At 40.0% G+C, this 26,142-nt stretch overlaps 1 protein-coding gene across 1 annotated transcript in view; it reads right to left on the minus strand.

Annotated features, from left to right (window-relative positions):
- The window catches only part of LOC102931520 (von Willebrand factor D and EGF domain-containing protein), a 159,154-nt gene that overhangs the window by 93,905 nt on the left and 39,107 nt on the right, over positions 1-26,142 (minus strand). Inside the window, exons 8-11 of the mRNA XM_043525552.1 lie at positions 21,451-21,674; positions 20,304-20,465; positions 14,902-15,006; positions 3,235-3,349 (exon numbers count right to left, since the gene is read on the minus strand). Coding sequence (XP_043381487.1) covers positions 3,235-3,349; positions 14,902-15,006; positions 20,304-20,465; positions 21,451-21,674 — 606 coding nt within the window. The remainder of the gene's footprint in view (positions 1-3,234; positions 3,350-14,901; positions 15,007-20,303; positions 20,466-21,450; positions 21,675-26,142) is intronic.

Below are 26,142 nucleotides of genomic sequence, written 5' to 3' on the forward strand. Positions count from 1 at the left end.
TTCCATCAACCATAGGACCTGGAACTGGGGGGAGGCAGTGAGTCCCTCCCACCACACCACAGAGGATGACATCACTGAAATTATAATTCTATACATACATTTTTATGTGTCAAATGACACCTCCCTTACCTTTTGACCATTTACTTGTCCATGGAATTACACACACTGCTAGACTGAGAATGTAGAAATCAGAAAATGACAACACATTCGTATTACTTGTGAAAACATGCAGGACAGGATATTATAGTAAGAGGTTTAAAGTAACAAATTCAGAAAGCAACGCTGCAAGCTCTTGTAAGCCTGATGCTGTGATTTGCAAATGCAAACCTTTTTCAAGGGATGAGTGAATATTGCCCATGTGGTTGGATCTACCTTATAAGGAGCACAAAGGAAATAAATTGAAACAAATCCTCTTTACCTGGAAGAGGAAAGATCAGTTACAACAAAATGAATGCAATAGCATTTCAGAGTTATGTAGAGGATACTGTCCCTTCACTTCATCAGTCAAATATCACCTTGATTTATGAGGTTTAATTATTTTCAGGGATTTTTAATATTTTTGTCTATTGTAAGAAAAATTGCATATTGAAGTATACAATAGATCTCTATGTCTACATGCCTTGTATACATCTGTGAATGTGTGATTAAAGAGGATTTCTTTGCATACTGTTGACTGTATTTGAATTTGAAACTTGTTTGTTTCCAGTGGTGTATTATAGGCATTGAAGACAAGAAAAATTATAACTACATACAAATATATGTGTATACTTACAGCATATGTAATTCATATTTTAAATTTAAGTAATCTAATTGCCAAATTGATGAATGACAAATGAATTGAACAGGCAAGTTTGAGAAAAAGTATTGTAAATTAAACAACCAGCCCATTGAACCGTTTCTGATACCATTAACTCATGACTTCAGTACTACCTTGCTCCTTGAATAGTTCCATGGATTTCAATGGGTATCTTGAGGAATAAGGTGCTTGTCAACATGATTAAAGGTATCACAACTTGATCTCATATACATTATTATTGTACTTCAGTAGTGACTAGATGCCTTAATCAAAATTAAAGCCTCTTGTAGCTAGGCACTGTACAAACACAAAATAAGAGACAGACCCTACCCCTAAGATCTTACAATTGAAATAGATAAGACAAAGGGTGGGAGAAAGGAATTATTATCCCAACTATAAAAATTGTATACTGAGACATAGAGAAGTTAATTCACTTGCCTGAGGTAACACAGCAAGTCTGTAGCAAAGCTGGGCATTTGACCTGACCTCCAAAGTCCTAGTTCAGTGTCTTATACTCAAACCCATCCTTTCTCTCTTTTAAACTCCAGTACAAGTTTACATTTTTTTATGTTTAAAAGAATCATGTCATAATGGAATTCATTCATAGCTACGTTTAGCTTTGAATAACCCTCTCATATATATGAAGATTAATTTCATTTCATAGTCTGGTATTTTAAATCTATATCTCTCATAAGAACTGGATGCATCTTTGCAATAAATTTTGGTAAACAGCATGTGGAGCAGAATCAGCACTATCCTTTTATTCTTGAGTATCAATTTTTCAGCCTTTGCTTTCCAAAGCATGTCTTACATTATGCAATTATTTAAATAGGATTCTCCACTTGTCTTTGCTGTGCTATCAAACCTAAGTTGCTTGTCCAGCAGACTGTCATGGCATAACTGCTGAAAGCTTCTATCTATTATTCATTTATCTTTTATGTCACAAACACTCAAAACAACTAAGCCCATAAAGGTTATGCCAGAAGCAATCAATGGCATGCTCAATGGGTATGCAGTTGCAGATAAACACAAAAGGTGTTAATTGGATGGAGAGTTACAAGAGGAAGTAACAAAAACAGAGGCACACAAAATGAGGTGTTCCTGAAACAGACTGAAAAGAGGAGTGTTTTTGATTTACATGGAGGGTTTCATTCTATCCAAATATATGAATATAAAATATCACTCTATTTACTTTCTCTAAGTGTCTCAGCAATTCTGGACATGGGACTGAGTCCCAATCATGGACCTTGGCACTACTGAAACTTGGGGCGGTTGAACAAGGATCTGTGTCCAGATTTCACAAAGGACTCCTATCTTTACTAAAGCTTAAACCAAAATCCCAATTCCAATACTTTACGGCATCAGAAATCCAAATCTAAATCTTATGCTGTTCTCTAGATGATCCCATTGCATTTACAGGTATCCCTCAGCCATCCTCTACATGATAACATATAGTATGATTTGTTTAGTCTGCCCCCGCCCCCCCACAATATTCTGGTTCAGGTGGACCTTAATAGTTGTTATCCTGGTGGACCCTTTGCATTACAATATGATCAAGTTTACAGAAGACCAACACAGAATCAAATGCTAGGTCTACATGTAATTGCTCTCCGCAACCAATGCATGTATCTACTGCAACAACAGTTCAATAATAATGCTGTGCACGCACATGTGTGACCATGAACATAAACCCATGACAATCATTGCTGTTAGGAGCATGAATAATCCGCACAAGGGGTTTCTGGGTAATGGCTATATCAAGTTTTTGGGTACATACACAAAAACGTAGACTGCAGGCCTTAATCCCTAGGAGTTGCCTCAGAAGCCTTCACCATGACTTCTGTCATGGGGGCCTCAGAGGGGCACCTGTAGGTTTTGTGGAGAGGAATAAGGGTGGATGTTTTCTGCCCTTTGCTCCACTTTCAGATTGTTGGATTTCTCCTAGATACCTTTGTGCAACACCTACAAGAATTTAGCCTATAGCCCATTTTAAAACCCCAAAATAATCTGCTTCCATTGGTGTTTCAAATACATTGTTTTCCTTGAGTGGTTTCTCTTTAAAGCCTGTACTCTTGAGAGTAGCATGGATGTCTTTGGGACCAGCAGCCCCTTGGGCTAACAGTTTTCAGTATTGCAGAAATGATAAATCTCAAGTGTTTGCTGTGTGGATAGTTCCTAAAATCCTGTTTTCGGGGGGGTTGTTTATTTGGCTTTTTTTTTTAAAGTTCTGTGAAGTTTTGCCAGGTTTCAACCTAGAAACTTGCATATATATGTGTAGCACATATACACAATCACAATCCTGTATTCCTTGTGCACACAAAACACCCACTGAAGGCAATGCACACAGATTGCAGAATCAGGCCCCAGTTTAAAACTTAATGAATGTAATACTGCATTCTTACCAAAATGCCTGTAAATCTTACAAAAATCTGTCTTACTTTCATTAATAGACCATGTGAATTTCGAAATGTCAGGTTCACAGAGAAGACATGGACTAGTAGGGCTTGAATCTCCTTCACTGTAGCATAGTCCATCTATGTTACAAGTTTCTTCCTGCCAAATAAATAAATAAATTAAAAAGAAAAAGACCAGAAAAATGACAGAAATTAGCAGTTAGTAATTGCTTGAGATAAGCATGAGCTACTGTTTCTCTAGGAATAGAGAAAAACAATTTAAATGCTAGCACTTTGTCCCCCAGGGAGAATACAAGTGCGTCTTTACATTGCTGAAACATCAAAGAGTTTTCCAGTTTCAGTGCAAGATCCTAGTAGCTGTGTCTGTCTTATCTTAGGCAACTTGCAATGTCACTGTCATGGACAAATTTGATAAAACACAGCTTTTTTCCTAGAAATGTGTATGTACTGTATGTGATTATTACCACCAGCTGTGGCTTGCTAATATGATGATTATGTGGTGACACTCAAAAAATAAGCTCCATAAAAACACTTAAGGGGCACTTTCTAAAAACTTTGACATTCTGGAATTTTACTCCGTTTTTTAAAAAATTAAGTACTTCTGTCCATTCCTTTTGAAATAATAATAATAAAATTCAATGGCAATAACAACCCAGTACAGAATGAAATAAAAATGTAGTAAGGAAACATTTTATTTTTTAGGTTTCCATGACATTATTTTAACCAACAGTAACATTTTCAAATGCACCTAAGTCACTTAGGAGCGTAAGTCCCAGTGAACATCATTAATTTTAGTCAATTGGATGTGGACTTCATCTCTATATAGGGCATATGTTGAATTTCCATAGTGACTATGTGCACTGGTTATTGGATATGTTTCAAACAAAACCCTATCCTTTTGGGGTGTATCTCCCTCAATATCTCCTGATGAAGCAGTTCCACTTAGTATAAATAATTAGTCATTGAAGTAGGGATTGAAACCTGACTCTCCCACATCCCAAGTAAGTGCTCTAATCACTGGGTTATAGAGTCTCACTCTTTCTCTGGCCCAGGGAGCATTGATTATTCCATGCAACTGTAGCAGCTTCAATAAGAAAAGCTGAGGAAGCTCCACCCCACAATACTCCAGTGATGAAGGCACTCACTTGGGAGACCCAGCGTCAGAGACTGGGACCTGGGCAGTCATGCCCAGTGGTTGAAGCAGGAGTTGGCAGTCAGGAATAGAAGGTCAGCATCAGAGCCAGAATCAAAGGCCAGATACCAGAGCCAAGGGTCAAAGCTGAAGTCAGGATCAGAGCTGAGGGTCAGAACTGGAGCCAGAGGTCAGATGCCAGAGCTGAGGATCACAGATGCCAGAGCCGAAGTCAGAAATCAGAGTTACATTACCAGGAGTAAGGCAAGGTTGCGTTCATGGCAGGAGCAGGGCAGAGAACAAGGAGGAGCTATCACACCCTTGACAACCACCAAGCTGCTGCTGCTGGGTTTAAGAACTGGTCAGGGACTCTTCCCACCAATCAGATGGAGTAGCCAGTCAAGCAGCCTAGTAGAGGCCAGCTGCCCTCATTATGTTTGCCTGGAGACTGGCTCTGCTGCAGGCACTGAATCCTGACAGTACCTCCCCTTCAAGAGCGCCTCCTCAGGGCCCAGTTTCTCAGAGTATTACTGACGGAGTTCTAACAGTAAGTCCAGGACATGGATGTTCTCTGACTGGTTTATGAATGTTATAATTCTTGACATCTGATTTGTGTCCATTTATTCTTTTACGTATAGACTGTCCAGTTTGTCCAATGTACATGGCAATGCGGTCAAACTGGACGGTCTCTACGTAAAAGAATAAATGGACACAAATCAGATGTCAAGCATTATAACATTCATAAACCAGTCAGAGAACACTTCAATCTGTCTGGTCACTCGATTTCAGATCAAAAGGTCGCAATATTAGAACAAAAAGACTTCAAAAACAGACTCCAATGAGAGACTGCTGAATTGGAATTAATTTGCAAACTGGATACAATTAATTTAGGCTTGAATAGAGACTGGGAGTGGATGTGTCATTACACAAAGTAAAACTATTTCCCCATGTTTATTTCCCCCAACCCCCACTGTTCCTCAGACGTTCCTGTTAACTGCTGGAAATGGCCCACCTTGATTATCACTACAAAAGGTTTTCTCCCCCCCCCCCGCCCCCGCTCTCCTGCTGGTAATAGCTCATCTTAAGCGATCGCTCTCCTTACAGTGTGTATGATAACACCCATTTTTTCATGTTCTGTGTGTATATAAATCTCCTCACTGTATTTTCCACTGAATGCATCCGATGAAGTGAGCTGTAGCTCATGAAAGCTTATGCTCAAATAAATTGGTTAGTCTCTAAGGTGCCACTAGTACTCCTTTACTTTTTGAGTTTATTCATTGTATAATCCTGAAAGAGCCCACGTTTTGATAGTTTGGAGCATGGGTGGCTCGATTTAAGATCCTGGGCAGAGCGCCACACCTTGTCTCCTATGCTGAGATTGGAGCAGCCTGACGGTCTTGGTCCCCATGGTGTTTATAGGCTTCTTTGGCAAACTACAAGTGTTCCCCTGATCTGCTGGTGAACTTGTATAGATGGGAGGCTAAATCTGCAGTGGTTGGGACTGGATAACTTACAGGTATGTCTGTGCGGAACTAGGGGTGAAAGCCATAGTTTGTAAAAAATGGGCTATGTTGGGTTAAGGCATGGAATTTATTGTTACATGTGAATTCAGCAGAGCACAGCAGGGGAAGCCAGTTGTTCTTGTAATAACTCAGAAAACAGTGAAGACACTGTGCCAAGATTTGATTGACTCTCTCTGTTTGCCAATTAGTCTGCGGGTGATAGGTGGACAATGTGCTAGGAGGAATTTGATGCCAAGGAGTCTGAGAAATTCCTGCCATAATCAGGAGATGAACTGGGGTCCCAAGTCTGATATAATGCCTGTCGGTAAACTTTGGTGGCAGACAACATTTTCCAGGAGAAGCCAAGCTGTCTCCTGTGTGGTAGGAACAGTACAGCATAGGATGAAGTGGGCCATCTTTGTTAGAAGGTTGATGGCAACCAGGATTACTGAATGTCCTCGGATCATGGCAGTTAATGAAGTCTATTGATATAGTAGTGGCCACCCGAAGCTTCTTGAGACCGGATGCCAGGTCTTGAATTGACCAAAATGGTCCACAAGTGGCAAATGGAGGCATCGTTTCAATACCTGAAGCCTAGTTAGTCCCTCTGGAATGTAAGTGCAACCCTTGTGACTGAGGAGGCTATTCTAAAATAGGAACTTGAAGTTGGGTTGGGTACCTGCAGCGTTCAGCGTCTTGTGGATCTGGGTTATGAAGGAGTTATCAGAGAGTGGATGGTGGATGTAAGACTGCTGTTGATCATCTGATTGACAAAGTTGGACACCTTGAGCATGGTGGTAGAGGGATCTTCACCAGGTTCAAGATATTTGTCTTTGTGGGATAGGGCATCTGCTTTTCCATTTCTCATCCCTGCATGATAGTTTACCACAAAGTCAAACGAGTGAAAAAGAGGGACAAGCAGATCTGGTGTTGGTTAAGGTGTCTAGCAGTCCAGAGGTAGTCCAGATTCTAGTGGTCCATCAGGACTTGGACTGGGAATCAGGCTCCTTCTTGGAGGTGGCACTGCTCCTCGAAAGCTACATTTATAGCTAGTATCTCCTTGTCCCAAATATAATTCTTTCCGATAGGGTTAGCTTCTGAGAATAAAAGGCACAAGGATGGAGTTGGTTGTGGGGCTTGCGTGTTGAAACAATACAGCACCTATAGCAAAACTCGAGACATCAGCCTCAGTTGTAAATGGCTTGGTGGATGAATCAGGATGGATGCCGAGGTGAATGACCTCTTCAATTAATCAAAGGCTGACTAATCCTCGATGGACCAGACAACCCAGCCCCCCTTTTCTACGCGCACCATTATGGGTATAACCATGCAAGGGAATCCTTTTACAAATTGCCTGTAGAAATTGGCGAACCTGAAGAATTACTGCACCCCATGTACATCCTGGGGTATGATTCAGTCAGATATTATTGCCATCTTGTGCAGGTCCATGGTAAGTCCTTCAGGTGAGATGATATAGCCCAAGAATTCTACTGCGGCTTTATCAAACTTGTGGTGGCTTGGCAGTGTGTCTCCAAGAATGTGAACATGTGATGACTGTGGATGGCCTGACTTTAAGAGAAAATTAGGATGTCATCCATGTAAATAATAAGAAATTTATTAAATACTGGAAGGTTGCCAGGCTGTTGCACAACCCAAACTGCATGACCAACTACTCAAAGTGATCACACCTGGTATGAAAGGTGGTTTTCCATTCGTTTCCTTCCCAGATCTGCACCAGGCTCTGCAGAGATGCAACTTTGTGAAGTCCTTGATGGAGCAAAGTCTTTCAACAGCTCATTAATGAGTGGTAAAGGGTAATTTTTAAATTGTAATCTTGTCCAGAGATCAGTAGTCCACACCAGGATGGAGGGAGCTTTCTTCACCACAAAGAAGATTACGGCCATCACTGGGGGGATGTGGAGGGGTGAATGAACTCCTTTTGCAGGTTTTTCCTCGAGATAGCTCGGGGTGGGGGGGGGGGGGCTGTGGTTCAGTTTTGGAGAGGGATTAAATGCACCCAAAGAGAAACCCTACTCCCAGATGGAGATTGCTGGGGCAGGTGGAGCTGCAATGTGGTGGTTGGGTGTCATTTTTCTTGTTGTTAAACATGCCAACAAGGTGTTGATATTTAATAGGAAATCCCGGAGCCATTGGGGAGGTCATGGGAGGTGCGGGGGTCACCTTTGGATTTTCTCTTCACATCTCTGAATTCTGTGGAGGACCAAGTAAGCTCCAAAAGAGTTGCTGGTTCCAGGTTGGCACAATAAAAACAGGATTGTTGGCGAAATAGGGAGTCAGAGCATACCGTGCCTGACCACCAGGGGATGGATGGGTCGTGGGCAATGAGCTAGCAGGGAGTCCAAGGGCAACTGGTGGATGCAGTGCACAACTTAGCCCAAACTGGAGAAGTTCTTGGGGCCTCAAAGGGTAGTTCCCTCTAAGGGAGCCATGTGGTGGGCTGTGATGTTATTGACAGAATCTGTAACCATAGAGATCACTGTTGCAACCACTGTTATATATTTTCAGAAAATATTGTACAGAGGTTGTCGTGTGAGGTGTCTATGGGAAGGTTATGATTGGCTGGTTATAATTATGCTATCTGTATATATGTATCATTTTTGTAGTTGAAGTTATGAATATTGGCTCTATACTATCTGTATTTCAAACTTGCGCAATGTTTCTGGGGAACACCTCAGGCAAGTTGGTGTCAGCTCTGCCTAGCCTGCTTGATGGCCCATTAAGGACCATCAGCTATACAACTGACCCATTGAAAGAAGGTGGATACACCTTGTGACTCAGCAAGGTATGCAGGATCATGCCTATGGACAGAACTCTAAGGTTTTTTCTTGCCATGTGTCTTTGGAACAAAGAAAGAGAGGCCACCTGATAAAAGACTGCTGCAGCTCCTCCATCTTGTCTTCAATCCTGCTTCTTACCTCTGGAGGGACTTTGCTACAAACTGAAGCTCTACACAAAGGACTGATGACCCATTCCAGCTGTGGATGTACTCCAGAGACTTGATTTGAACCTGCAGTTTATTATATCACTGCTACAAGCCTGAACTAAGAACTTTGCCATTACTGTATGTAATTTATTCCATTTAACCAATTCTTGCTCTCATCTATATCTTTTTCCTTTTATGAATAAACCTTTAGATTTTAGATTCTAAAGGATTGGCAATAGCGTGATTTGTGGGTAAGATCTGATTTGTATATTGACCTAGGTCTGGGGCTTGGTCCTTTGGAATTGAGAGACCCTCTTCTTTTACTGGTGTATTGGTTTTCATAACCATTTGTCCCCATAACAAGTGGCACTGGTGGTGATACTGGGAAACTGGAGTGTCTAAGGGAATTGCTTGTGTGACTTGTGGTTAGCTAGTGGGATAAAACCAAAGTCCTCTCTGTCTGGCTGGTTTGGTTTCCCTTAGAGGTGGAAAAACCCCAGCCTTGGGCTGTAACTGCCCTGCTTTAAGCAATTTGTACTGAATTGGCACTCTCAGTTGTGTCCCACCAGAACCAGCATTGTTACATGGGCGATGGGTCCTGATGAAAGAAGTAATGTGTGTATGGACTCCACTAATTCATGGGAGTCCTTGCGTTTGGTGGGACTCTTATGTGCTTGGGCAAACTCCAGGTCCATGAAATTGTCTGAGGCACCTGAGTCCACCAGTGCCTCTGTCAAGGTTCCTTCCCCACTCTGAACTCTAGTGTACAGATGTGCGGACCTGCATGAAAAACCTCCTAAGCTTATTTTTACCAGCTTAGGTTAAAACTTCCCCAAGGTACAAACTATTTTACCTTTTGCCCCTGGACATTATTGCTGCCACCACCAAGCGTCTAACAAATATATAACAGGGAAAGAGCCTGCTTGGAAACGTCTTTCCCCCCAAAATCCTCCCAAACCCTACACCCCCTTTTCTGGGGAAGGCTTGATAAAAATCCTCACCAATTTGCATCGGTGAACACAGATCCAAACCCTTGGATCTTAAGAACAATGAAAAAGCAATCAGGTTCTTAAAAGAAGAATTTTAATAGAAGAAAAAGTAAAAGAATCACCTCTGTAAAATCAGGATGGTAAATACCTTACAGGGTAATCCGATTCAAAACATAGAGAATCCCTCTAGGCAAAACCTTAAGTTACAAAAAGACACAAAAACAGGAATATACATTCCATTCAGCACAACTTATTTTATCAGCCATTTAAACAAAACAGAAACTAACGCATATCTAACTAGATTTCTTATTAGCCCTTTACAGGAGCTCTGACCTGCATTCCTGCTCTGGTCCCGGCAAAAGCAACACACAGACCGAGAGAACCTGTGTTTCTCCCCCCCTCCAGCTTTGAAAGTATCTTGTCTCCTCATTGGTCATTTTGGTCAGGTGCCAGCGAGGTTATCCTAGCTTCTTAACCCTTTACAGGTGAAAGGGTTTTTCCTCTGGCCAGGAGGGATTTAAAGGTGTTTACCCTTCCCTTTATATTTATGACAGCCTCTAAACTGGTGTCAGGTATCTCTGGGTGCCAGAGCCAGAGACGGAGTCAGAGTTGTGTTGGACTCTGATTGGCCATCACCAAGGTACTGGAGGACAAGTGTTGCTGTGGACTATTGGGAAGGGGAGGGCTGGAGCTGGTGGGACTGGAGAGAGCTGGGAGGACCATCCATTTTCTTGGTGTTATTCAGTCAAGCAGTTGTCGATCTTGATGCACAGACTGACTAGGCATCCAGGCCAGATGGGGATTCCACCCACGTCAGTTCATCTTTAATATAATTGTTTAGGCTGAGCTGGAAATGAAAACTCTGTGTGACTTCATTCCATTCGATGTCTAGTACCAAGCATTGGAACTCTGATGCATATTTAGCAACTATCTGGTGTCCCTACTGCAACACCTGAAGTGTGGCTTTGACCATACGCTTGCGACTTGGGTCACCAAAGATCATCATCATAGCTTGAACAAAGTCCTTGAATTGTCCCAGAATGAGTCTTGATTTTTCCTGGAGTGGAGATGCCCAAAGCCAGGGCCTCCCTGGTAAGTAGGCTGATAATCAATCCTACTCGGGCTTGGTCAGAGCGGTATGACTGAAAGAATAGCAGAAATAGGAGCCAACACTGATTTAGGAACCCACAAAATTTGTCATGATCACCACAGAACTTGTCAGGCAGAGGGAGCTTGGCCTTATGGGGAGCAAGGGTTAGACCTGAAGGCGGAATGGCTTGAGCTTGCATTACCTCATTCTGTGCCTACGGGGTGGCAACCTGGGTCTGAAAGGTGTGTAGGTGTATATCTCCATCAAAGAGATATTGGCCTTTGTAGGATCCATACTCACCATATCAGCTGTAGTTTCCTTATTGTTGGTGGGTTCTGGGTTGCTCAAACTGTCAGAGACATAGACTTGCCTAGTAGTTGGAATACAAATCAGGCCCAGTGGTTGGAGCCGGAGTCGGTAGCCAGGAATTGGAGCTGAGGGTCAGAATCCGAGTCAGAGGCCAGATACCAGAATCAAGGATCAGAACGAAAGTCAGGAATCAGAGCTGTGGCATAGCCAGGTTACCTGGAGCAAGGCAAGGCCAGGGCAGGGCTGGATCCAAGGCAGGGAACCAGCAGGCTCAGGAGCTATAACAGTCATAGACAAATGCTTTGAGGAGCTACTGAAATGCTGCTGCTGCTGCTGGGCTTAAGAGCTGCTTTACTGACTCTTCCAATCAATCAGACAGTGTAGCCAATCAGGCAGCCTACTACAGGTCAGCAGCGCTTGTTAGGTAGCCCTGAGACTGGCTTTGCTGCAGGCCCTGATTCCTGATCCATGAATTCCTCCTCCACCAACTCCTTCTCCTCCTCATTTTTTTTTTTGTGAGAAAAGATTGATCTGGCTTACACCAAACTCCAGGAGATGGTTGACAGCTGTGAATCCCGAGTGGTGGGAGGTACTTTCATCCCACGTAGAGTTAGGCACCTAACTCCCTTTGAGGGGAGGGGCATTGGTCACACTCCTCTCCTCAGCACGGCCTTCTGGCTAGCCTTTGGTGGCTTCCCACTTTAGGTGTTGGCTTCTAACTCTCCCCATGCGTTGTATAGGGAGCCTGGAACCCTAACACGGGACTGAGAATTCACTAGGCAGCAAAGTGCATAAAAGTTAGGCATTATACTGCTTAGCATTGGAATGCCTAAAACCCCTTTTTGAATGTAGCCCTAAATCTCTGAGTTTTATAGTCACTGAATCCAAACCACCAATTTTATTGTGGAGTTATTCCTGAAGCATACATTTCAAACTAGACTTTGTCTCTTTAAAGTTTAATCATTTTACTTTTTGACATTGCTCAAATATTAGAGCCCAGTCCTTATTCAGGTTAATCCCATTTTCTTCACTAAGCATATTACCAGCATAAGGTTCCAAATTCAGACATAAGGCCATATTCTACCTGACACACGAACAGTCCCATAAAAGACAATGGGATTACTCTCCGATTGGTTCATATACTGAATCCTGTCTTTTCTAAGGATCTTTTTTTAGTTTCTCAGAATCCTTACAAAATATACTACATAATATATTACATTATAGTAATTTGTGAATATTCTGTAAAATAAAAGAACTGAAAGGATTTTCATGCAGTACCCTAAAAAAGAAAGACCTGGATCTTGGCCATTATAATTTGGAGCATAAGAAGACTTCATTATATTGTTGTTTTCAGAGGAATTAGACTTGGTTCTGGTAAAAAATGAGAGTACTTTTCTGATGTGATAATGTGGTGATGAATGGGCTCCATAGAAGAAGAACACAAAATGTGAAATGGCCTTGTATAAAATATTCACTCACTGAAACGCCTTTCCTAAAAGCAATTTAGGTGTTATAAAGAAATATTATAGCAGGGGTAATTAGAATGTGGTTTAATGCATTTTATAGCCAAATTCAAACAGTCTTGTGGAGAATTTTACAGTAGAAATTATTATAATCTGGGGGAGGCATGAATCCTGAGGAAATGTACATACTTCAGAATTTGAAAAACACAAGAATGAGGAAAAAAACTTGAAGAAACAGTGACAAGGTTGGTGAAGTAATGTCTTTTACTGGACCAACTTCTGTTGGTGAGAGAGACAAGCATTCCAGCTACACAGAGCTCTTCAGGTCTGGGAAAGGTACTCAGAGGGTCACAGCTAAATACAAGATCAAACAGATAGTTTAGCATAAGTAGCACATATTCTAATCCTGGGACCATTCAAGGTGAAGTGGCCCATTAACACCCCTATTGTCAGAGGACAAAGGGGGGCTAGTGGGTTGTAGATTGTTGTAATAAGCCATAAATACAGTGTCTTTGTTAAGACCATGATTTTTAGTGCCTAGCAAAGTGACGAATTTAAGCTCCCAGGCTTGTCTTTTGAAAGTGTTGTGCAGTTTCCTTTGAGGATGAGGACTGATAGGTCAGATATAGAGTGATCGCTTTGTGAAAAGTGTTCACCGACAGGTGTTATGGTGTTTTGACCTTTTATCCTTCTCCTGTGTGAGTTCATCAACAAGTATGTGAGTGAAACCAGACAACCACTAGGCTCTCGAATGAACTCACATAGGAAAATGCGAAAAGACAAAAACTACTTATGCTAAACTATCCTTTGATTTTGTATTTAGTTGTGACCCTCTGAGTACAAGTACTCCTGTTTTTTTTGCGGATACAGACTAACATGGCTGCTACTCTGAAACCTTTCCCAGACCTGAAGAAGAGCTCTGTGTAGCTGGAAAGCTTGTCTTTCTCACCAACAGAAGTTGGCCCAATAAAATATATTACCTTACCCACCTTATCTCTATAATATTCTGGAACTGACACAGCTACAACAACAGTGCATATATTTAAGGAGTGGTATAATTTACAGTATATTTTGATTGTAATGTATCTGCTTTAATTCTTTTTTTTTTAATCAAAAATTGAAGTGATTTTGTTCAGGACTGGACCCTTTAATTATTTTATGTTACTGACTTAAACTGAAAGGTAGGAATTGCCATTTTATTGTGGTAAGTGATATGGTGTTTCAAGAGCAATTTTCAGTGCAACTCTGAAGACATTATTCTCTGATTAATGTTAATGAGAACAAGGCAAATGAAGTAAGAAGAGGATGTACCTGTGTGAAACTTATTTTATACAAAGGGAAGATTGATGCCTATATTGTATTTATTTTTATATCAGAACTGAAAAGATGGATTAGGACAGTGAAATATTTTAGCCTCCAAAAAGATGTTTTAAAACTGTATTGAAAAATTATTCATCGGGATCCTCTGAAAAAGGGGAGAAGGTTTTTGAAGCGGATCATTTAATAGGTAATTTAGTAGAGCACACAGGAAGACAAAAGGATAGACTGCTTTCTCACCACTTCCGTGGTGTACTGGCAATTTAAAATGTAGCACTAGACTTTGATTACCGTTTTGAATCTGTCATATTACTCTATATCTGCACTTACAGACATTTAATGCAAGCAAAGATGTTTTAAGTTATCTCAAGGGTGTCTCTATATGAGAAAAATGCATAGCACACACCCTGATATACCTACTGCTGCTGGAGGGAATGGATATAGAGTTGTTATGACTTGTAGTTACAATATCCCTACAAGATTGAAGTGAGGACAGATAATAGCCTACCTCCCACTGAGAAATCGGAAATCTTCCTAGCAAAGATTCTTCCCAAGAGGAGGTTGGTTAGAAATCCTTTCAGCATGAGGGAGTCCTGTCTATCAGGAATGACCCCAGCACTTCTGGTTCTCCCTAGTTCTGTTCACTTGTATAAATATTTCCAATTTACAGATATCAACAACCATGGGCTTTTGGAAATGTCATAATTAGCAAGATCCCTTGTAAAGTGCAGCAAATGTAATCCATCAACTATTTATGTCACATAGAAACTGTTCAAATCACATAACATTTTCAGAAAGAGGACAAAATACTTAGCTATCCAGATGACCCATAAAACAGTTTTTCCTCTTCCAAGACTGTGTTAAAGCACACATTAGACAAAAGTGAGTCAGAGTTAAGGAAAAGATGAATGATTTGTATTAAACCTTTACACTCTTTAAAATTACCTTTAACTTACAAAGTCCAGTTGGATGGAATTCACAGACCTGGCAGGCTCCATCGTACAGGGTCAGAACTTTGGAATTGCTGTACTGGAAGCCATCATTAGTAATCTAAACGATACAAAAATCATCATTCTAAGTAATAAGGTTCCATATGGATACTGTCTGCTCATTTCGGAGCACATAACCATTGCACCCTTGAACTGGATACCTGCCAACAAGATAAATTAAACCACTTGTGACTTACTTCCCTACAAGCTGACAAATTGCTTGATGTTGCAAACTGGAAACCATTATTAATAACTAAAAGATCTTTTGGCTCAGATATGAAGTTTTGTGATAGCTGTTAGCTTTGTCAAATAGCCATGCTTTGAAGTGTTACTTAATATATTTTCAGTAGACAAAACACTTGTATTTTTTCAACAGTACATCCTACCTTGGACTGTTTGCCACCCTTTCTCCATAATGAAAAGCAAATACCAAGAGCAGTTTGTGTGTGTATATGTGTGTGTGGGGAGGTGGGGGGTGGGTGGGTAGGGGTCACATTCCCGGGGCAATCAATTAATGTATTAAAATTGTTTAAGTGGATTCATAGGATTTCCTCACCATCACTTTACTCACAATCACTATTGTTCCTATTCAGAGTCCATCTTTGGTTTTCTTGCATCATCGGTAGCGTCACAGCACAGACTCTCGACAACCTGTAATTCTGCTCAGTAACAGCCAGCCATTTGTTCTCAGTAGCAATGCAACCCATATTCAACCACCAGAGGTAGTAAAGCTTTTAGAACTGCAGATTTTAGTCTGAAATTGGGAGTAGCCCATACCTCTCAACCTGCCAAAGCCCAAATATCGGAGATAATGTAGGTGATGCACAAAATGAGGGACACAAAATAATGATTAATGCAGGTAACTTTAAACACTGCCATTAAGTGAATGACTGTTTCTGTAACCCAGATTTCATGATTCCTTATTTCTGATATAAATAATTTTTGACAATAAAAACAGATTCATGTGGAACAAAGTTAACTTTGGGACTAAAGTGAGAGATTTCTCAAAATGAGAGACACTTGAGAGGTATGGAACATTAGCAAGCAAAAACATTCCAGAAAGTATCCAGTGAACACTCACTGAACTAGCAAAGCACGTAGTACACTGGCAAGACAGCAAAGAGGCCCTTCTTTATGAATATCCTGGAGATATATAATACCTTAATCAACTTTAAAAATGGAGTGCGTAAGGAGTTTGCTAAAACTGAAAGGCTGTTGACATATACTTAATTCAGAGGCAGGATGCAAAAACATGTCTCCTATTCAGTAACATTTTGTGCTTTGCTAGGAGCCACTGGACCCAGAGCAAAAAAGTACTTTCATCAGCTAATAAGGTATTTCAGTTCACAGGAGGGGAATGTTATTTATAATCCAGTCATGCAAAAAACATTGAATGAATATAAAGCAAAATTAATGAATGAATAAATAATACACAGAGCCTCAATTATCACAAGTTCAGAAAGAATAACAAAAGTTCCTTTGGAACATGATAAAGTGAATATTCCCACAATATAGCCTGCAATTGTCCTCAGCTGACAATACATTACTCATTGAACACACTCACTTCCACACAAACCAATCTAACTAGAAAAATTATTGTAATCGTGGGCTTTTATAATTTGAAATTCTGGAAAAGAAGGAAAAGCAACATTAAATTAAATTGAAATGAAAATGTATTGGTACAGTTTTAAAAAGAACTTAACTCCCTCCTGAATATCATATTCAGTAGAAGTGATATGTATTGGCACAAATTGGAAAAGAGCTTTAAAAAAGGAAGACTTTATTTTTTAATTCAATGGCAGAAAAAAACTTCAATTTTTTTTTTCTATTATAAGATTTTGCTTGTTTGCAGGCAAGATCTCCATTAAGAAAAGACCATTCTTAATACATTTTAACTTTAATTTCATTCCTTTACCAGTACCCTCAAGGTGTGTGTTTTGTCAGCACTAGTACACATGATAATAAACATCAATAATGGTAAAGATTAGAATAGAGCAAACTCTATATAAGGAATAATTCACAGGACTCATTTTTCTGTTTGTTAATTGTGCTCTGAACAAACTATAACTTTTCCAGATTGCTCAATATTTTTAATTTTTAACACATTATAATAACTTTCAGTCTGTGGGGTTTTTTGAACAGTTTGTTTCATTATTCATTGTTGTCATTTTGTAATTGGTCACTTAGTGATATTGGAGGGAATTTGTAAAAGTGCCTATGTGACTTAGGAGCTCTAGTTCAATTTCAAAAGCAACTTGGGTGCTTAGGAGCCTAAGTCTCATTGAAAGTCAGTGAAAACCATGACTCAGTTTCTGTATCAACTTCAAAGAAACAGCAGGGCTTTTAGAAAAATGACTGGGTGAGTCAGGAAGTCTGTTTCTGCTGCTTGAAATGAATTTAATTCATCATGGAACAAAATGTTTGCATTATTCATAATCATAAGTACAACAACATTTGGCTTGTACAAGAGTTTGTGAATGAAAAAACAAAATGTGTGAAAAACCAACCCAACCTGGTGAATCCTAATTCAGTTTCTAATTTGTTGTATTTTTTTAGATAATTGTTTCAACTTTTCACATAGCTCTAACAATATTAATAAATCAGAGAAAGAGCATGCTTTCCAAATCTGACAGTTACCCACCAACCTCCTCCCACTTTTCCCCCAACCCACACGTAGGTGGATGGCCTAACTCATCGTCATCATGATGGCAAATGCCAAAAGGAGGGGCTGACGTGGCCTCCTGGCAGATCGAGCGCCACCCAGCTCAATCTCTGGCAAGGCCCTTTAGGTAGACAGGCGGGAGATTCAGTTTATGTTCATCACTGGCAATATTATTGCACCACTGAAGCTGGCAGCAATGTGGGCTTCACAAGCTATGTAGCCAATCCTTGGCACACCTGTTTTGGAGTTCATTGGTCTTCCATTCAAATAATATGTTCATACCAAGAAAGCCTCCAAAACTGAACTAGTGCTGATGGAGGTGATTGCTGCATTCTGCTTTGGCTAGCCTCATTTCTGATCTCATTCTCTAAACAGGTGTTTGTGTTTTGATAACTGCACAAATTATTCTAAACTAACTGACTGATGTTGCACCTGATATTGTCTAATCTACATTTAGCAGCATAGGCATGGGAGAAATAAGCAAAACCTGAAACATGAATAGGAGAGGAGATAAAATGAAAGAGCACTGAGAGGTCGAGCTGGTTGGAAAACGCAGTTACATTGAAAGCAAAATGCTCTGCTAAATTTCACTGAAATTTTGTTTCTGAGGGAAAAAGGGCAAAAAAAAAAAAGTTCTGAGAACATCCCATTTCAATATTTTTGGAGTGAAACAATCTAGTTTTTCCTTTTAAAATTACTTTTTGTTTCATTTTTTGTTTTCTATTATATATTATAATATTAAATCAGCTTTGTTGAAATGGAACTTTTTTTAAAAATTTTCTTTCTAGGAGAATTTCAATATTTTTGACTTTTGTTCTGAACAGGAATGAAAAAAAATTTCAAAATCCTCTGTGAAACACAATATTCATTTTCTGCACAGCTCTACTAAGGCTTTTAAAACTATAGTCTGGGTGCTTCCTTCATAACCCACCCACCAAACAACCAGTGTGGGGAATATAATATTCATGCAGCTGGATACATTTGGCACATAAGGGTTTAATTTTGTATTCACCAGGTAGCCATGAACCAGCTATTTCTAAGAGGATTGCCCTCAAAGGCTGGGTAGGTGAAGAGCGCTCAGAGACAGATTTCCTTGAACTGTAGTTCAAGAAGAGAAACATTCTATGGAAACTTTGGAAGGGAAAAATAAAGAAGCTGCACAACCAAACTATGAATGTGTGTGGCACCAGAAAACAAAATGAACCATAATACACAGTAAGCATAAGGTATAAAACTATCAACCTAATTAATCAGCCTAGTGAAAAGTGCCCTTTATTTAGACACAGAGCTACTAATTATACCCTCGCAAGGAAAAGCCTGCCACACAGGATCCAGGAAGTTCAGTTCCTCCAAATTATTCCATTAGTGGGCAGTGTTTCCCCTCACAACCCACATAACAAGCAGAGGGTGTAGCATCTCCTTAGATCTTGGGAAACCTGGACCTACAAATATAGGAAATGCCATAGTGCATCAAAGTCCATCTAGTCCAGTATCCTGTGGACAATACCAGGTGCTTCAGAGGAAGGTATAAGAATCCTCCAGTAGGCAGATGTGGGGTACTCTTGCCCCCTACATAGGTCTCATCCTGATTTCCAATCGAGACTGGTTTAAGATCTGAAGCACAGGTTATCTATCTATCTATCTATCTATCTAGTTATTAAAGAGGGCAGGAGTATAGATACAGAGACTAAGGGCCTCCACATCCCTGGACTTCTCCCATTGACCAGGGCAGCATGGATTTTAGCATGCAACTAGTATGTCCATATTACAGACAGTTACCAAAGCACTGTGTTGCAATGAAAGCAGTGATAATGGATTGTAGCTAGTTTATTAAATGTTTGCTGTTGACATTCGAGGTATAATAATGATTTTCAAAGCACATCTACAATTGCTCCTAGAGTCTCCCTGATTTTTCCAGCTACAGTTTGTTTAGTTGTTTTTTATCTCAGATTTTCAACCTTGACAAAATTGCGTTTTGTGGAAAAATACAAAGCTAGAATGTGTGTGTGAGAGAGATGCACGTGTATTTTCCATAAAATATAATAGTTAATAATTGTCCTGTTGGAGGGGTGAGACTACCCGAGTAGAAGCAGCAGGTACAGGGTCACCAGGGTACTGATTTTCTGTAAATATTTAAGGCTGATTAAAGTGAGGGGCTGAAATCCCAGCAGAGCCAGGCACAGTGTGAGCAGGTGCTCTGAAAGCTTTCTCCTATAGCTCTGCCAGTGCACTTCAGTCCTCATCTGATGCATCGTTGCTTGTACAGTGCTAATCCTGGCACTCACCTCAGAAAAGACTGTCAATTATACCAGTCTGTACAGTGGTCTTGTGATGTACAGTAAAATATACAATACAACAGGATGAGACAAGATTCCTTTTTACTTGTGATCTTATCAGAATTTTGAACCTGGGTCCCCAGAAGTGAAATACTAGTGATTAACAATTGATTAGACTAGTGCATCAATCTTAGATGACTACCAGGAACAGTGATTGGAATTTGCACCTTATCCTTGCCTTTAAAATATGTCCACAATATTGTGACTTTGTTTTGCTTTGCTTTTCCTGAATGGTATGAAAGGTATATATTTCTATATACATTAAATGAAGGGTGAGAATAATATTTTACTCTGCATTTTAATTACCAGAAAAACTGATATTCTCATTAATTGTCTTTTAGTAATATAAAAAATTCCTACTTTCACTTGCCATCTTGCGAATGGTTCATCATCAGCCATGAAGCGCGCAGCCTCTGTTTCTGTGCTGTTCAGAACAGGAATCTGGCAGTCAACAGCTGTAGAGCTGAGAAAATCTGCTTTTGTGGGTTCTTGTTCTCTTGATATCCAGTTGCCATTGAGATGCTACAGAAGAAAATGTATGCAGGCAGAAGCCAGATACAAATGAATTCCAGTTGTCAGCACATATTTATATTTCTAATTAATAATGTAAAGAATTTAGCCTTTAGCAGCAAATCTCACCTCCCCCTCCAAGGCTGCAGAGGGCCCCAGAAAAAGCAGAATCAAGATGGTTCTGCTACACAAGGGAAACCAGCTCAAGCAGGAGTCCCCATTCACTGTGTGCTATGTAGCCTGCCTCCATCTGAGACACCTAAGTGATGGGACTTGGCAGGTGTGAGGCCCGTCAGAAGAGTAGGACCTACTTGAAATCCAGCAGCCAATGCCTCCAAGGAGCAGTGGACCCTACAACAGGCTTCAGAACTGCAATAGCAACTTTAGAACTGTGCTGTAACCATTGCAGAGTGCCCACTGCCTCCTCCTGGCTATTCTTGGAACAGGGTATAGCCCTTTCTGACTTCAACAGGCCACTTGTGTGGGTAAATGCGCAGGGTTTGCCCCCTAATCTTTTGATGGGAACAGCTTCATTTTGAAAAATAATCTATCCTGTCACTATATCAGGGAAGCCTTCTTTAACTATGATTTAAATATTATATTTCACATTCAAATACATTTAGAAATACAGCCATGCATACAGATTCCAGATGCACAAAATGAGAAATAATACTGTGATTTTAGGCCTCGTTGAATGCGGGTATAGCTGAGCCAAAAAAGAGCTAAACAAAGCTTGCAGAAAAGAAGAATGGTGAGAATATATTGCTTTGGCTCACTTATGACCCAATCATGTTAGATTGGCTTCAGTTACTGTTGCTTACAATGTATATGCTTGCACCTGGAGTTGAAGGTGTTCTGCACCTGGTAATGACAATTGGATAGGAGGGGACTCAGGCCCAGATCCTAAATTAGATACCTAATTCCTATTGAAATCAATTTATTGAAATCAATCAGTATTCAGTACTATGATTCTATGATCTGGGCCACTGATCCTTACAGGAGTAGGTGCTTTTACAAATGTAAGCACGTAAATAGTTCTACTGTATTGCTGATTGACTTTGCGCTCCCATGGTACATTGCTTACAATCAATCTGGTGACCTCACAGTGCAGATCAGGAGAGTCTCTGAAGCTGAGGCCAAACACCCGGATCCTGTTACAATCAGAAACTCGTATATCACAGAGACCCCTGTTCTCTAAGTCTGTGATCTCCAGAGTGTTCTCTGAAAGGGTGAAATAAACACAGAACTTTAGAGAGAAGCATTAAACTCATTTCATTTTTATCAAATTGTTTTTACTGTTGCCCTGCTTTTTAAAAAAAAACACTTTCCCTTGTATTCATAGCTCACATACCTCGTATATCTGCTTTGAAACATCACATACAAATAGCACAGCCGTACAAGGGTAGCTGCAGCAATCAGCATCGAAGGGGATGAACCTCTAGTTAGATAAAAGAAAAGGAGGACTTGTGGCACCTTAGAGACTAACCAATTTATTTGAGCATGAGGTTTTGTGCTGGAAATGGCCCAACTTGATGATCACTTTAGATAAGCTATTACCAGCAGGAGAGTGGGGTGGGAGGAGGTATTGTTTCATGGTGTCTGTGTATATAATGTCTTCTGCGATTTCCACAGTATGCATCCGATGAAGTGAGCTGTAGCTCACGAAAGCTCATGCTCAAATAAATTGGTTAGTCTCTAAGGTGCCACAAGTCCTCCTTTTCTTTTTGCGAATACAGACTAACACGGCTGTTACTCTGAAACCTCTAGTTAGATAGTAATCCTATTGAACACACAGTGCTGCTAGGCTGATATCAATGAGTTTTCTGCAACTCATTTAATCAGTTAGCTAAGAGATATCACTTTTAAAGGAGCTGTGTATATAATAATACTAACCGACCTCACAGGCATGTTGTGACGGTGAGGGTTAAGTCATTAATGGGTGAAACTTAACTCTGCAGACAGCCAGAATTAGGCCTGGGCGTCACTTAAAGTCTTACTTAAACCCTATTTTGAAGGCTTATCTGGGACAGAGGGTATGTCTACACAGCAAATTAAAACCCACGGCTGGCCTGTGCCAGCCAACTTGGGCTCCCGGGACTTGGGCTGTGGTGCTAGTTTCATTCCTGTGTAGACTTCTGGGCTCAGACTGGAGCCCAAGCTCTGGGACCCTCCCACCCCACAGGCTCCTAGAGCTCAGGCTCCAGCCCGAGCCAGAAGTTTTCACAGTAATGAAACAGCCCTATAGCCCGAGCCCCATGAATCTGAGTTGGTTAGCACAGGCCAGCTGTGGGTGTCTTGTTGGTGTGTAGACATACTCTTAAATGCTGCATAGTCCTTGCTGTCCCTCTGCACCAGGTGGAATTTCACTCATTTATGTTTGTAAAGTGCTTTATGATCCTCAGGTGGGTAGCAAGACAGAACTACTGAGTTTTATTGTTTTTAGGGCTTCCTTATGCTATGGTGGAATCACTGTCCAAAGAATATACAGAAAGAGAATATTTAAATTGTTAGCATATTGAGTTAAAGTCCAACCCAGGTATTTACCTTTTCTCGGATGTACATTTCCCTTGTAATTTTAAAGTTGTTCTTCATTTCTCTTCTATACTGTTGTTGTATATCTGGGCACTTTTAGGTAGTCAGAATGCAATGCCCAAATAGAAATTTAGCCAGCATGCTGAAGTTAATACCTCTACTCTTGCAAAAAGTGCCATGGGATAGATCTAAGTGTCAACCCCCATCAGCACAGTATCTGAGCACTTGTCTGTCATCTATCATGACTACAAAAGGTCAGGATACCAGTTTCATGTTTCATGAGGAAAGATTCATAGATTTTTTAGGCCAAAAGGGACCATTATGATCAAGTAGTCTGACCTCCTGCATAACGGAGGCCTTAGAATTTCACCGTTTCCTGTATCTAGCCAATAACTTTGGTTTGAGCTACAGTATATCTAAGACAGCTCCTTCAGAAGCACAGTATTACCTAATATTACAGTATAATGGTACATTGGCTCTGATTCAAGGGACAGAATTCCACAAACTGAATTGACAATAGGACCTCCTATAGCACCTGTCTTTCCCTTGAAGGTTCTCCTACCAAAGATCTGATAGGGACTAATGATGCTTAAATGTTGTGATCCCATCAGATCACAGCTCAGGTAGAATAGCTGCATGTCACTTATTTTTTGAGGAGGGGAGAAAGCACAGCAAATGTAGAAAATTGTAAAAGGCTTCTCCTGTGCTTTTGAAATGCTTTTAACCTCTTTTTGTTAAAGGTTTTATTGCAGTGGCATTAAAAGTACTGTTGGGCACAAATGCTGTATTTACAAAAAGAATGTAAAGCTTATTAGCACTCATCAGCTGGTTGAGTAGCCGTGTAAGATACAAAACTATTAGTCAGAGGTGGTGAACATTTTTGATCAATTGCTTTCTTCTATGGTTAGTGCATTAAAAAAAACAAAAAAACCACTTCATTGTGTATTTCATGATAGTAGCAGTGCCCGCTAGTACTGTTGTAGCTAACATTGTGTTATTTCCATTATTTCAGATTTGAAAGCTTTATAGAGCTTAAAAATCATATTAGGTTATAACCATATAGGAGTGGGAGAAAGGAATATACTTATATAGCCATTTCCTGTACGGGAATACATGTGGCTACTCCCAGGGTGCCTCCTAAAGTAGACGTGTAGTTTGCAGTAAAGCAAGCTCTGCTCTGTTTCTATAAGGTTTGCTCACATCCTGTGCACATCTCAACTATATCAAATATATATATAGTATATATATATATATAGTATATATATATATATAACTATATGTGTCAGGGCCAAACCAGAATTATCCAGCCATGCTAAACTCTCAAATGACTTACACAGTCAACTTGACACATCTAGTATTTACTTCACCTCCAGATCACCCATTCCATAATTTCTTAATATTGATCTGAAGTCAGGTAAGCATGTTCCCATATATACTTATGGTATCTTCTACCTGGATTTGTAGGTCTAACGATTCCAAGTGTCATGATGTGCAAAGGAAACAGGACTTTGGATTTGAAGGTCTCATTTGAATATTTTTGACATCTGTGTATGAGTTGGCATTCAAATATGTACCTAAGCATAGGTTCCTATATCATGCCGGTGAGCAGTAATAAAATAAAAAATACTATGGTCCCAATGCTGTAAACAATTATGCTTCTTAGTGTAACAGTAGCCACTGGAATCAGTGGGTACTGGCCCACTTCTGTATGTCAGAACTTTCTTTTTAGGATCTGATCCAAGGCCCTGTAGAGTTAATGGGACTTTGGATTAGGCTCCTGGTCAGTATCTTTAGGCATGTGACTAGTCACACTGAACTCTAAGGAGCTACTTATGTAAAGTTACTTACCTACATTAGTGTCTGCAGGATCAGGGCCTATATGTCCACAGCAGAGCAGGATGAATTGTCCATAGTGAGTATTTTAGTAGGTGAATGTTGCCTTTTTTTTTCTGTTTGCAAATTGTAAATGAGCTTTGGTTCTTATGAAGATGTTTACTATTCAAAATTGAACAAGCTTTTTATGGGTGTTCATGAACTATCCTGTAAGGAAACTAAGGTTTCCCATTTCATTTGGTTTTGGTTTTGCAAGATTTAAGTCTGAAACTTCCTGTAATGCCTTCAAGCAGCACAGTATAAAGAATTATACGCTTACATTTGAATGTTCTGGCTGTTGTCAGACTTCCCATTTTATGAAGTTTTGTAGTATTGAATTCTCCATAACTCAGAAAATGGTCTTGTTTAGCCACATGCTTCACTGAATTGCTTTCACTGCTTTGCATTAAAGCAAATAAACTAATCAGCAGAAAAGACTAATCTCCCTGATCTGATCTTCAGGGAACAATATGGATCACTGAGCATGCAACCTTCCACGTACCCTGTGATAAGAATTTGATATCCTTTTAAAATTCAGTTTCTATTGACTTTGTAACTATCAAGCTAATAACCCCACTCTAACTCAGCCAGGTTTGTGCTTTGGATGGAAAGAATTTGGAGTTAAAACAATAGATTGAGGATGATATTGATGTTTGTCTTTTCAAATGTGTGTTTATTACATTATCACTATAAAAATTTTAAACTAAAATTGCTATGGAAAGAAAAAGACTTCAAAACTAAACCAGACTTGTTCACCCTTAAGAATCACTTACAAAACTCTTAGTTAGAAGTCTGCTTTATGTGGCTGTGGAAATCTCTTGCCTTTAACATACATCAGAGTATCTCAGTAGCAAAACCTGTAAGGATTAGTTCAAAAATGTTTTATTTTAGTTTTTCATGAGGTTTGTATATGCTATGGTGGTGATTTACCCAAATATGGTCTTTTGCAGCATTGGTTTGCTAAGTATAAAAGCATCTGGGGTACATTTTTCAAAAGCACCTAAGTTCTGTTTTCAAAAGGGACTTTTGAAAATGTTACCTCTAGTGACGTCCAGGCCTGGGTTCCTCCTTGCTAAAAGTTGTTTATTGTGTTTGTTTGAACACTTTGTTCTGCATCCTAGAAAAGCATCTTTCTGTAGGTGTTCAGGGCCCACTTCTGGACATGCCCATTAAGTAATTTTATTCAGATGAAAGGTCCCACTGATGTCAATGAGCCCACTCAAATGAATAAAGTTATGTTCTTAAGAGTGGGCAGTATTGGGCCTTTGTATGGCTGTGTGTGCAA

The sequence above is a fragment of the Chelonia mydas genome, chromosome 11 (genome assembly GCF_015237465.2).
Source record: "Chelonia mydas isolate rCheMyd1 chromosome 11, rCheMyd1.pri.v2, whole genome shotgun sequence".
NCBI lineage: Eukaryota > Metazoa > Chordata > Testudines > Cheloniidae > Chelonia > Chelonia mydas.